Source organism: Lentinula edodes, assembly GCF_021015755.1.
Source record: "Lentinula edodes strain Le(Bin) 0899 ss11 chromosome Unknown C8R40scaffold_1, whole genome shotgun sequence".
In the NCBI taxonomy this organism is placed as follows: Eukaryota; Fungi; Basidiomycota; class Agaricomycetes; order Agaricales; family Omphalotaceae; genus Lentinula; species Lentinula edodes.
In genome coordinates, this window is record NW_025764307.1 from 631,564 (window position 1) to 643,798 (window position 12,235).

Sequence of the window (12,235 nt, forward strand, 5' to 3'; positions counted from 1 at the left end):
ACTAAATAGGATTTCTAGATTCATAATGATACAGTTGTGGTATATATACATTCGTGCACGAATCTACTCTACTCTGGAAGGTTTGACATTAACTATGGTCTTCGATATAGTAGGTCCGTGGGTCCGTAGATTTTATCGACCAACACAAGTTCGGGACACCCATTCTTACTCGGCGCTAACCCGTTTGGACAAGATAAATGAGGACCTTGAATGACGCCTACGCAGCGATGATTGTCAACCACATCCGAAAAATCGATGATGCGCACGCCTGCGGTTGAACAAACGATATGATGCATGCTATCGATAGATCCGTGAAGGATGCCTGCTTCATGGAGCTTCCAAGTCGCGCGCATGATCTGGAAGCTAGGAATGGAACGCGGGGACATTAGCCAAGCAACTCTCGATGAAGATAATACGTTGGATACACACTTGCGCTCCTCTATTGAGTAGGTCATCAGGTGTCTGTAATATTCTAAAAGCATGCACGCAAATTTTTCACCCTCGACCTTTCCCCTGTACAGCCCATAGCACATAGGGACTACAGAACCCTGCAAATGCTGCAGTCGGTCCATGTACACTCGATACTCTCTCTCCAAGGCTGGAACTTCATTGTCACGCGCCAATTTAGTGACGACCAGGGAATCGGGCTCCTCATCTCGAGGACCCAAGTATGCAACCCGAACGTTTCCGCGAGGTGTGAGATGGGCTGGCAAAATACGGGCTGTTTGGTGCCGGGCTGTCTGGTGCACCTGTGGTTCCCAAGACCAAAGCTCGTATATTTTACGGTCGTAGAGCAGCTCTAAGGTCGACATCGTTAATTGAGACTGAGAAGAAGTGTAAGGCTGAGTGTACAGCGAGGTTTAGAGTGCAGAAATTGATTAAAAAACTCTAACGCGGTGTTCAGCTTTATATGCACAGGAACAATGGCGTTCTCGAAGAACCCTCTTTCCTCTATGGTAGTGCGTGGTAGTGGCCCGTGTTGACTTTGACTTGCACATTATGTATGTTCTTCAATGGGAAGCCACTTCTGGGAAGGACCTGTCATTGTTTCTAACTGCTTCCACATTAGGAATCTAAGAAATAGCAGGAAATAGCCGATGTCCACTCTCTCGGAATAGACTTCGAAATAAAATTGGCCTTACTGATCAATTGCATGATTGTTCACTAGATCTACAAAGCTACACAAAGCACACCCTGTAGCCAATGAACATCTGAGATCTAGTATTGGTCAAAGCTGAAATTGGCACGGTCCAAGAGAATAATAACAAAGACTTGGATCAGCGAAACATCTGCTTAAAACGAGAAAATACCGCTAGCAATCGTCGTCGCTTCCCCCCTAATCCTGAGTTTTGGCTGTCCATGGACCAAGAAAATACGCAAGTCGCCGCCTCTGCGACCGACGTGGATTGCTCTGATCTCTTCGCCATCGGAAATAGCTTGTTTTGTAGCCCAATAAGGTCCAAGCAGCGCGTGGGCAGAGCCGCATACATGATCCTCACCCCCAAGGCTGTCCAACGGCACGAAAACTCTCGAAGCAAAATGCTCGTTTCCAGTAGTCGATTGAGCTGTTATGGCGTTGATAGAGTAGCCCGTTTCTTTCTGAAGGCGGATATAAGTTAGTGGCAGGAATTCAAACTTCTGCGAGGACTTACTCCCAATTTCGTGCTGACTTGGCAATTTTTGATGTCATCTTTCTCATCCACCTCGATAAGGAGACAATGTCCGTACATCCCCAGTCCTTTTGCTACATGATGGATCGTGAGCGGTTTCCCGAAAGCCTCGTTCACGATATCAGTGATCCTCTTCTTCTCTGGATCCGCCACCTCAGCGATATCACCCCTAATGAGTTCAACCTCTATCCAACTTTCTGGATTGTCCGATACTTTGCGGGCGGTGATCACCCCATGAGTTTTCGTCACGAACTCGAGCAACTTCACCTCTTCACCCAGTCGCGCTGTTTGGAAGATGGTTTTAGCTGCTGCCAAAGTTGCATGTATACATAACGAAGCTTCTCTTTCTGCTGTAAAGTACCGCACGGAAAATCTTTTGACAGTCACGTCGGCGCCGGATGATGGTTCGTTCGACAGGAAAGCGGTCATAGGCTGTTTGAAAGTGGCTGCAACTTCTGCAAGGATGTTCTCGGAAGTTTCGTTGGGGTCCAGGAAGGCTACGACTGCTGGATTACCGCCAAATGGTCGATTCGAAAAGGCGGAAACCAGATAGTACTCAAACGAAAGAGGGTTGGATGAGTGGAGTGACATCCTTGATACTGAGCGGGGTAAGGCTTGTATTGAAACATTTATAACGATACATCGAAATCGAGTCACTCGAGCGCATATTACAAATCCGGATAGTCATAAACCATGAGATATCAATAGATAAACAACAGAGGAAGGAACTTACAAAGCACAAAAACCAGCAAAGAAATGACTCGTGTAAACGTCGAAAATCAAAATCAAACTGAATCTGCATCTTGCCACTCGCCATCAAGAACACGAACGCCTCGTCGTGCTAACCGTCGACGCCATTCTCGCATTTCGCCTTGAACCCCCGCTTCCATGGCTCGCGGACCCATTCCCTTTCGGAGCCATTTGATATCTCTGATCCTGACCGCCTTCAAAGACGGGAGATGAGATAGAAGTCGTGAGATGAGGATCCACGAATCGTGGCTGGGTTTAGGGATTGAAAGTATCTCCAGTTCATGGTCCTCGGTCAATTCCATAGCTGGAAGGGGAATTTCTAGGGATAGATGTCTGAGAGCAGGCGAAGTTTGAAGGAGAGTTGATGGTGAAGGATGTAAACGGGTGGGCCATGATTTCCGAGTTAGTAAGAGTAGTGATTGCAGTGTTCCCCCATGGGAAGATATGAATATTGATGATCCAGAGGAAGGAATATCATCGTATGGTGTAATAGTCAGCTTAGTGAGTGATGGGAGGGGCGTAGAGAGTAGGCACAGCATGAGAGGTGATAGTTGTAAAGATGCAAGGAGAGTGAGCTCTCGGAGCTTTGGAAGATAAAGTGGTTCAAAGGAAGGAGGGGAAGGGGCCTGTCCGTACCATAGAGACATGACATCGTGCTCAGAGGCATCAATGTCGGGTCCAATAACCTCAAGCTCTTCAAGGTTTGGGCAGTTTCGTAGTAGGTCAACCAAAGCTTCGCGGGGTATACCATGGGATGGGATATAGAAAATACCGCGCAACGACCTCAATTTATTGACACCGTTTCTCTCGTTCAAAGACACGAATGCACGACAGCTGAAGATAAACTTTGGATTCATGAGGAATTCTAACAGGAAAGGAAGAACAGGGAAGAGTTTGCTGAGTAGGGAGTCCAACCGGAGAGCCATGAGTTGCATATTATCCAAAGGGTTTTCTAAAAGATGGTGCCTTGAGATATGTCTATATAGCTCTAGTCTGGAAACATCGAGTGATTGAACCCATCTCCCAGGTGCGGAATATGGTACCCGTCGTAATGAGTCCCATTTAGATTCAGCGTCGTGTATTCGGTTGCTAAACTTTTCCAAGGCATGAAAGTGCTGGAAACTAACACGAGAATAGAGCAATGGATGAACGATGTCCTTGCAAGCTACCGTTAAATATTCCGTACTCAATTAAACAACTACAGCAAAAATTCATTTACCTTGAACTTTTTGCACACGAGCAGGACAGATAATAGATGCGTGCTTTTATGACCATGGTCGATCACTTCAAATATCTGGGTCCATATTTCAGTAGGAAGAGCCGCGCTGATATGCCTCGGTTGTAGAAGAGGTAAGAGGATCAGAGATCCAGAATGACGAGCATAAGGACGAGGATGGAGTAGCACTGTTTGACTGTTCATGGGAAGGAAGCCGGGGACCGTAAATTTCCGAACTTCCGTATTTACCCCAGTTCTGCCCCAGTTCCCACCAGCTCTTAACTATATCGTATGTACTGCATATAATTAATCATTATATACATGCGCATAGTCGATGTGGTAGCTCCCTCTCCCTCCGTAGCCCTCCGTCTCCATATAACTACGAAGGGTTTAATATATCACCAATTTCTTCCACAAATCGTTCATAATCATCATTTTTCTTGACAGGTTCCACCTTAGGCTTCTTCCTTGGTTCTTCAGAATTAGCAACAGCAAGAGCCGGGCCAAATTGATTTCTGAGAGTACTCAAAAGGTCGGGACGCACAGGCGCAAGTGCATTGGATGAATCTGTATTATCGTCGTCGTTTCCAACGCCAGGAGCGGCATTTACTTTGGACGTCGAAGCCGATGAAGCACCTCCTCGTTTCCGTTTTAATGCACTCGGTACAAAAGCTGTTGCTTCCTTCTTCAAATCGCGCAATTGAGGTTCAGCAGAAATCGTCGCGGCGGCAGTCAAGGCGGTAGACGATATTTGTGTTGAAGCCCGTGGAGGTCCAACTGAGCCAGGTTTTGCAGGGAGGGAAGGATGTCCTGCTAAGTGATTGGCGCGATGGGCCTGGTATGTTTGATGAGGGATGGAGGATAGTGGATCCTGCATTGCCGAAGTAGATTTTTCGCGACGAGGAAAAAACCCAGGCGGAGGTTGAGACATTGGGGGTGGAGGTGGAGGCGGTAGATTAGGAGGAAAACTAGGAAAACTAGGAAAGCCCATAGGGGGAGGGGGAGGTAAGTTTCCGGCCGGAAAACCGGCATGTGGCGGAGGTGGTACGATTCCAGGTGGAAAGCCGGCAAGTGGAAGTGGAGGCAAGCCTCCAGTGTGAAAGAGCGGCGGGGGTGGTGGAAAAGGCATTCCTGCAGGTAGTGGAGGGAGTCCAGGTGGTAGAGGTGGATTGACTCCGGTGGTTGATGTTGAGGGAGGAGGCCCTGGAGGAAGTGGATGTTGTGAGGTACTGGCGGAAGGGATATCGGCATCGCCTGGTATGTCATATCAGTATCAGTATCAACGAATACGAACCGGATACGTACCTTCAGCTCCAAATGGGTCTTCTGGCATTGGGATATCATCATCGCTGTCTACGGGTTCATCTATTCCAGGGGGAGGTCCTGATGGCATGATAATATCATCGTCCGGGTCTTCATCTGGATTGATGTGAGCAAGGAAGCAGATGGCAGAGACCAAAATGTTCACCATCTTCTGCTTCAGAGTCAACCTCACCGGGAAGGAGAGCTGATAGTCGTTCGATAAATCGATAAATGGGTTCGTCACGGTGAAGGAAATACAATGCACTCACGACGTTCCATGTATGGCATTCCAGGCGGAGCAACGCCATAAGGATTCATTATTTTGTCATAGTAAATGGAGCGCTCTGGATGACGAGGAAGTCCGTTTTTGTCAAAGTAATTTCTCTTCTTGGGGAGAATGAGTTCCTCGACAGGCTTTCCGTCATCTCTATCTCTACGGGGCCGATAGACTAAACGACGTTGTTCAGGGTGTTCCTTGACATATTCCTCCTTCTTCGCATTGATCTTTTCCAATTCTGCTTTGATGGCGGAGAGTCGAGACTTGTCGGCAGCAGAAGGCTGCGGGAGACCCTCGAGCTTTTCAATTTCCTCCTCGAGATCTGATTGACGGTATTAGATGGGTAGCGTGATTTGCGAGGAAAAAGTATACCTCTGGTATCCTTCTTTACGAGTGCAAAGTCTCGCGCTTTTGAACGTTCTGCCTTGTTCTACTGCAGAAAACAGTGTAAAGACTTGGAAAGTCTGTAGGATTGGTGAATTTACGCGCCTTTTTGAGCTCTTTTTTTCGAAGAGATTTACCTGAACAGAGTGTAAGAATCAGGTTATTATTTGCGGAGAATAAGACACATACGATATGCATCGGCTGGATTCAGGTTCTTGCCCATGATGACTTGAAACTTGACGATAACTTAGACTGGAAGGTTGCGACAGAATTCGGTTCCGCACGTGCGCCTGATAAATAAGACGGCCCGAGTCTAGCATCTCGACTGAGTACTCCCACTGGCAGGGGAGTCAGTCACCCAGTACATACTCAGCTCTCTCTCCAGTTCCGTGTTATTGTTCAATCTTTATCCAATGACCAGCCCACCGTCTTTGACGCAGACGACGCCAAAGCGTACAGCCAAGATGGCCTCCGCCTCCGCCCAGAACTTCAATCATCTCCTCAACTTTTCCTTGCCTCCTCGACAACGACAGCCTCTGTCCAATCTTCCGAGAAGAAGCAGAAGGACAGGCGCAAGTCATGGTGTTTGGAATAAGGAACGTACGTTCTTCCAATATCTCCAATAATTAATATATCACACTCAGGCGTACCTTATCATAGGATTCGTTAATGCACAGTATCGGTTCGTTATGAACCCTATCGGTGACTACACAGTCCATTTCGCGGATCCTGATATGTGAGCTGCATTTCGATTTCGTGCAACTCGGTTCAACTTTCTGATGATTCATCAACTCCTAGTTATTTCCAGTGGAACGATATCTTGCAAGTCATCATGCCCCTCTCTTCAGCGTTCCAGTCTGCAGCAGCTGCCGGTGATCACGCTGGCTCAGATGAAGGACATACAATATGCCCTATCTGTCTCTCCCCTCCGACTGCTCCTCGAATGACGAAATGTGGTCATGTAAGTTATCAATGTATAAACCTCAGTCACGCCGGTAACAATGCCTCCACTTTAGATCTTCTGTTTTCCTTGTATTCTACATTATCTCAGCGCGTCAGAGAGCAAATGGGCCAAATGTCCTCTATGCCTCGATTCCATTAATTCCAGTCAACTTAAGAGCGTCAAGTGGTTCGACGGTCCTGATCATTCAGCGGAAGATCCCATAGGCACCCTACATTCTTCTTCTTCCTCTAGCTCTATTGCAGACATGGCACTTGACAATGTACCTCGGGAAGGTGCCACAATGTCCATGCGACTTGTGCAACGCCCTCAGATAACCACTCTTGCTTTACCTCGCTCTCTCACTTGGCCTTCTGACCTATTACCTCCCCACCAAGCGCCTTTCCATTTCCTCCCTGATGTATTCGACTTCTCCAAGTTCATGCTCGCAACACCATCGCAGCTGATCGCCGACCTCACTGGGGATCTCGACGAACTGATCGTTGAACGCAGAATACTCGCTGGCATGAATGATGATTTAGGGGTCTGGTTCATCGATGCCGCCCAGCAGAAGGTGCAGAATCAGATTGACAAGGCTTCAGCTCTCGACACGCCATTTCTACGAAATCAGATTGAGAAGGCGCATAAAGATTACCAAGAAATTCAGAAGCGAGCGAAACTAGACGAAAGAACTCGACAAGTGGAAGGCAATCACGATTCTAACGCTTCCGATGTCCCCCAGGAATTCCTTGCCTTGAAGACAAGTAACCTTATACAATCCCCACCTATATCCAACTCCAATAGTCACAATCCGCGGTCTGCTCCGAAACAACGTCGCAATGTCAACCCTCCTCCTCCCTCTACTTCGACTTACTATTATTATCAGGCTGCTTCTGGCCTTCCCCTCTATCTACATCCACTCGATATCAGAATTCTCCTATCGCACTTTGGAGAATATGCATCTTTTCCAGATAACATTACCATCCGCGTCGACGCTTTCTCCGAAGGCACAGTCAATGACGACCTTCGTAAACGTTGCAAGTACCTTGCCCATCTTCCCGAAGGTGCAGATGTCATCTTTGTCGAAGCTGATCTCGAAGGTGCTGTCGGCGTTGAGGGGTTGAAGAATTTTGAACATGCATTGAAGATGCGGAAATCACGCAGGAAGGAGAAGAGTCGAAAGGATGATCGGGCCAGAGCCCGAGCAGAGGAACGAGAGCGGGACAGAGGACACGACATCTTACATTCCTCTTGGGAAACGTCACAGAGTGGATTGGTCATACCCCCCGAACCTGTTGCGGTAATAGGCTCGGAGGTAGAGGAACCCGTTATACCGGTTCCTCAGCAAGTTTCCGGCGCCTGGGGTCAGGGTAGTTTTGCTTCAGCTTTACGTTCGACGTCTACAGGCAATCCATCAAATGCGAATCGTCGAACTCAAAATCAGAGGGACGCTGATGATGAATGGGATATGGACATTGCGTGGCACGAACTCGAGCAACGGAGTGGCGGGGGAGGGAAGAAGAAGCGGAACACTAGAATGGTCGTTCTTGGTGGTGGCGGGGGGAGAAGGGGCCGTTAATGGTTATGATTGTATAGACTCGAGGAAGACTCCTTCTGGTCAAATTTCGTTCGTTTTTGAAACTAAACCACTTTAAGATCGCAATACACTGTAGCACCATTCACAATCTATCATATCTATTATTGGCTCGATATCCACCTCATAGTCAGACAAGTGACTGACACAACCTGGGCACAACCTTGAAGAGCTCATGTCCAATCCGATGCCGACCTACTGTCGGAATTTCGAATAGGAAGGTTACGGGAGCGTTCAACGACGGAAAACGGAACTCGGCACTACTGAAACGGAATGACTTTCTCACTGTCGGCCACATTCTTTCTTCCTAGTCATATGGCTCTCATTACGGGCTTAGTAACACATCATCTCCGATGTCTGGATGGAATTCGAGCCACAGAAACGGTCCAGGTATTTACTCCTCTGCTCAAATGAATTCACGTTCCCAGATGCCATTGAGCTCAGGACCGGTCCAGAGTTAACGAAGTATCACTCAAAAAAAGTTAAACCACCTATCGTCAGGCGACGGCATCGTATTGATTTTGTCAACCACTCTTAGTAAGAAAGTACAACCGCTCTATCTTCGAGTCCGAAAATATCCTCCCGGATGTTTGCGATCTGCCATGACTCGATTACTCTTGGAACCTCATCGAACATCTATGTGTTCCACTGGTTGCTATATAATGCCATGAGTTATTCCTAAGCTCGACAGTTACTCGTAACTACATAATCATTCCAACCCACCAGTGAATCACAGTTCTTATTGTGGTTCTCACATCGACTCCTACCTCACGTTAAACCCTCTGAAAACATCAACTATGGCTGGTACGCCGATTAATTCTTCCCCTATCACAGTAGAAGCTTATATCGGGACAAAGGAAAATACGGCGAGAAAGATGCCCCCATAAGCACCTACAAGACCAAAAAATTCTGGCTGTACGCCTGTGCATTTGCGCTTTTGTTCGGATTGAGTAAGCCACCTCTACCTACATTGAGATCACTTATTCATACTCAAACGATCTGTTCTCCAGCCGGCGCTGAACTCGGTCTGGTATCTGATCTCCTCCACGAAGGTGGCAACTCAGAAACCAATTACCCATCTGCGGAATTCAAGCATGATTTGGGTATTTTACTCTTCACAAGTATTGCATCTCTATTGTACATTATTGGGCACGCATTCATCAGCATGGGCTGTAAGTCTCGACAATCTGTTAGATCGACACAAGATTTACTTCTGTGTTTTCGTAGTGAACATCTTTGTCAACTTTGTCCTCGCTGTCTTCTGGGGAACCGGTGCTGGTGTTCTTTTCCATGTTTCGCCGTTTGAATCGTTCACCTGCGATAAACCAAGCTCTTCATTCAGCCCGAATTGGGCTGTATATTCTGACCATTGTGCACGTGTCGTTGCAATGCAAGGGATTGCTTGGGCATTGTGTAAGTTTTGTCTTGTGCACCTTCGTAATGAACAATACTGATCGTAATGAATTTGCAGGGGGTCTGTCGATTATCCTAATGTTCGGGATGTTGTTCCACCTGGTAGAATTCAAAGCCAGGAAGAACGTCTCAATGTACAAAGTATAACGTGCCTCTTCAATTCTGAACACCATTCCGCAAATCTCCACTCCTCCTACTGGTTCAACGCGTTATGATCCCCATGTTTTTAATGTTAATGCTTCTAATGTCACTTCCCCCAATGACATCTTAAATCTATGTAGTGTACTGTAATTCTTGTTGTATTCATTCCTATCTCTAGATATTTACTTCTTCGATTGCAAACGCTGTATTATGTAGTACCCACAATTTTCAACGTCCTTTTGTCGACGCTATGCACACCAGGTGCTTTTCATAGGCAATTCATAGATGCGGGAATGAAGGTACGAAGTAACCAAAAACTTTGTTGGCATTGCGAAAACGCGTACAAAAAACAGGTAACACAGCAGGGGGAACGAAAGATAGACTTGGATAAGTACGGAAAAGTGGGAGGCAGAGACCAACATGGTGTACAGACAAATAATATAGGGAGCAGTGGAGTAGGGGGTTCTGGCACTGGGTCGGAGTTATCTCGTAGCTATATAGTCATTGTCCAAGCAGATGTCCGAGTGCCGGGGTATTCCACTTGAGTATTATGTAGCGCGAGTGTGGTAGACATAAAATCGTAAGAAAGATGAAGGCAAAGCTGTGAGGACGAAAGGCAGGTTATCATCATCGTTATATAATCTGTAGATAATTTGACGGAGCGACTGGAAACAGATGTTGATAAGCAAACAGATAGAAAGAATCAGAATTCAACTCACTTCCAACCGTCCCGTCTGATTTTTTGGCCTGCCACCATTTGCCCTGCGTATCCATAATATCAAGGAGTTCACCTTTGTTGAAGGATATCTCGTTCGGGTCATCGGGTGATTGGGTATCTAAACGCATAACTCGATAAATGACAATGATCGAAGGACAAGAAATGAGAGTCACGCACATGTGTATAGGGCTTTTGCTTTATAGATGTATTCTGCAACGGCGGGATCTGTTGGTGTAGCCTGCGGCGCGCTTGCACCAGCACCAGCCATAAGCGGTGAGCTGGGACCATTATCTCCACCACTACTTGATCCCGGTCCTCCGCCACCAGGAACATTAGTAATGCTTCCTCCTCCCAAGCTACGCGTCGCAGCATCTGGACTAGGTTCAAAGCTCTTTGTACTCCGAAGTGCAGTGTTGCCCATACCAATTGGACTCGCCAGAGTTCCGCTACCCATACCACTAACCATTTTCCCATTGTAAGGCACGTCGTGCGCTCCGATCCCGCCTCCAGAGGCGTAGCCTCCGTATCCATTGGTGACGTTATGCACAGATTGTGCCCGAGTCCTGCGACGTCTTGATGGAGGAGTTAGGCCGCCTGTGCCCATAGAATTGAAAATGTGCAGCGCTAGAGAGTCTTCCTCTGAGGTGAAGTACAAGACCCACACAATGTCAACCATGGCAAGGATGAGCCATCCGACAGACATTGCATCGAGCGAACCTATACCGGTAAAAATACCAGCTTGTACACCATTGACAGCGAATACGATGGCGACTGCACCAAATACTGATATTTGGAAACGGTGCATTGCTATAGAATCGCTTGCTAGGGTATAGAGGACGCCGAGAATAAGAGCAAGTTGAAGGAATATTGCGAACCATAAAACTCCGACATCGCCATTACCGCCTGTGCAGAACAATCAAGAGACTTGATTTTGGGATGGAATGTGGTATCACTCACGACTAGCAGTCGCAATAATTTGACCGATGAATGCTATGAACCATGCAAGCTGAAAAGGCGTGAAATTTTGTCAATGCCAAAACAGACGAGACATAAGACTTACAATGGCAAGAAGAGACGTGAAGAGAAACAAATAGTGAGTTAAGATTGGGGTAAAGTCCAGTCCTTCATTGCCACGGGGAGGCATAATAGACAGCAGAGGTTTCGAAAAGTTAACCGCTAATCGCTGTGGGACGAGTTCGATTAGTCGCCTCGTGGCTTAAGGATTCATGCTGACATAAGCATGAACAGTATATTGGCCTAAGGTTATTACTTAGTACAAGCTTTAGAACCCGTGCCTTCGCCACGGTGGCTCGCTCTGCTCGCACCGTGTGCTACAGCAGGGTTCACAGCTTGTTGGGGGCAAGCCCCCAAACCCCCCTGAGTCGGCGCCTTGCGCCTCCATACTTCAATATTTATTATGCAGTATTCTGAGCCATTTTCATTGCAAACAACATACTTTTCCTATCTAGAAAAACTTCTGGGTACACCAAGGTACACCATATTTGTAGTAAGGCAATGTCTATCTTCTAAAATTCAAAGTCAAAGTTAGAGACTTGCTATGAATTGAATATAAAACTTACCTTTACCAAACAAAACTTTTATTACAGCCTTCTTTATCATACTCCACATCTGTAAAGCTTGTATATTTGCCAGTCCAAGGGTGCCAGGTGAAGAGCACTCTCCATTACCCTAAGCACTTGGAGTATTTTTGACTTGTTCTAAATGGTTTGGCTGCTGGGAAGCTCTTTCAGGTGCTCTCAGACAATTATCCAGTACCATTGCTCTGGAAAACACACAGGATTTGGAAATGCAACATGTTTTACAGATTTT

At 46.8% G+C, this 12,235-nt stretch overlaps 7 protein-coding genes across 7 annotated transcripts; 2 read left to right on the forward strand and 5 right to left on the reverse strand.

Annotated features, from left to right (window-relative positions):
- Positions 1 to 92: 92 nt before the first annotated feature.
- C8R40DRAFT_1032546 (uncharacterized protein) lies at positions 93 to 812 on the reverse strand (the record flags this gene model as incomplete). The annotated part of the gene is made up of 2 exons (XM_046223269.1): positions 93 to 363; positions 430 to 812. The coding sequence occupies 2 exons, from the start codon at positions 810 to 812 to the stop codon at positions 93 to 95; spliced, it is 654 nt and encodes a 217-aa protein (XP_046092183.1).
- A 481-nt stretch (positions 813 to 1,293) lies between these two features.
- Positions 1,294 to 2,261, reverse strand: C8R40DRAFT_1157583 (uncharacterized protein; the record flags this gene model as incomplete). Its single annotated transcript, XM_046229639.1, has 2 exons — positions 1,294 to 1,599; positions 1,653 to 2,261. The coding sequence occupies 2 exons, from the start codon at positions 2,259 to 2,261 to the stop codon at positions 1,294 to 1,296; spliced, it is 915 nt and encodes a 304-aa protein (XP_046092184.1).
- Positions 2,262 to 2,455: 194 nt separating this feature from the next.
- Positions 2,456 to 3,840, reverse strand: C8R40DRAFT_1157584 (uncharacterized protein; the record flags this gene model as incomplete). The annotated part of the gene is made up of 3 exons (XM_046229640.1): positions 2,456 to 3,046; positions 3,071 to 3,577; positions 3,640 to 3,840. 3 exons carry the CDS (start codon positions 3,838 to 3,840, stop codon positions 2,456 to 2,458), a joined length of 1,299 nt encoding a protein of 432 aa, XP_046092185.1.
- C8R40DRAFT_16143 (WW domain binding protein 11-domain-containing protein) lies at positions 3,713 to 5,906 on the reverse strand. Its single transcript, XM_046234212.1, has 7 exons — positions 5,789 to 5,906; positions 5,705 to 5,736; positions 5,588 to 5,645; positions 5,208 to 5,537; positions 5,105 to 5,143; positions 4,942 to 5,055; positions 3,713 to 4,890 (listed from the first exon to the last, which is right to left on the reverse strand). The coding sequence occupies exons 1-7, from the start codon at positions 5,820 to 5,822 to the stop codon at positions 4,016 to 4,018; spliced, it is 1,482 nt and encodes a 493-aa protein (XP_046092186.1). The 5' UTR covers positions 5,823 to 5,906; the 3' UTR covers positions 3,713 to 4,015.
- A 139-nt stretch (positions 5,907 to 6,045) lies between these two features.
- C8R40DRAFT_1012340 (uncharacterized protein) lies at positions 6,046 to 8,100 on the forward strand (the record flags this gene model as incomplete). Its single annotated transcript, XM_046222873.1, has 4 exons — positions 6,046 to 6,199; positions 6,260 to 6,335; positions 6,398 to 6,560; positions 6,616 to 8,100. Coding segments are annotated over 4 exons (1,878 nt in total), but the record flags the coding sequence as incomplete, so codon positions are not given.
- A 608-nt stretch (positions 8,101 to 8,708) lies between these two features.
- C8R40DRAFT_16165 (uncharacterized protein) lies at positions 8,709 to 9,837 on the forward strand. The gene is made up of 5 exons (XM_046234214.1): positions 8,709 to 8,937; positions 8,991 to 9,083; positions 9,144 to 9,305; positions 9,361 to 9,546; positions 9,605 to 9,837. Exons 1-5 carry the CDS (start codon positions 8,931 to 8,933, stop codon positions 9,691 to 9,693), a joined length of 537 nt encoding a protein of 178 aa, XP_046092188.1. The 5' UTR covers positions 8,709 to 8,930; the 3' UTR covers positions 9,694 to 9,837.
- A 483-nt stretch (positions 9,838 to 10,320) lies between these two features.
- C8R40DRAFT_1032466 (uncharacterized protein) lies at positions 10,321 to 11,549 on the reverse strand (the record flags this gene model as incomplete). The annotated part of the gene is made up of 5 exons (XM_046223260.1): positions 10,321 to 10,352; positions 10,407 to 10,523; positions 10,583 to 11,308; positions 11,363 to 11,411; positions 11,466 to 11,549. 5 exons carry the CDS (start codon positions 11,547 to 11,549, stop codon positions 10,321 to 10,323), a joined length of 1,008 nt encoding a protein of 335 aa, XP_046092189.1.
- Positions 11,550 to 12,235: the final 686 nt, after the last annotated feature.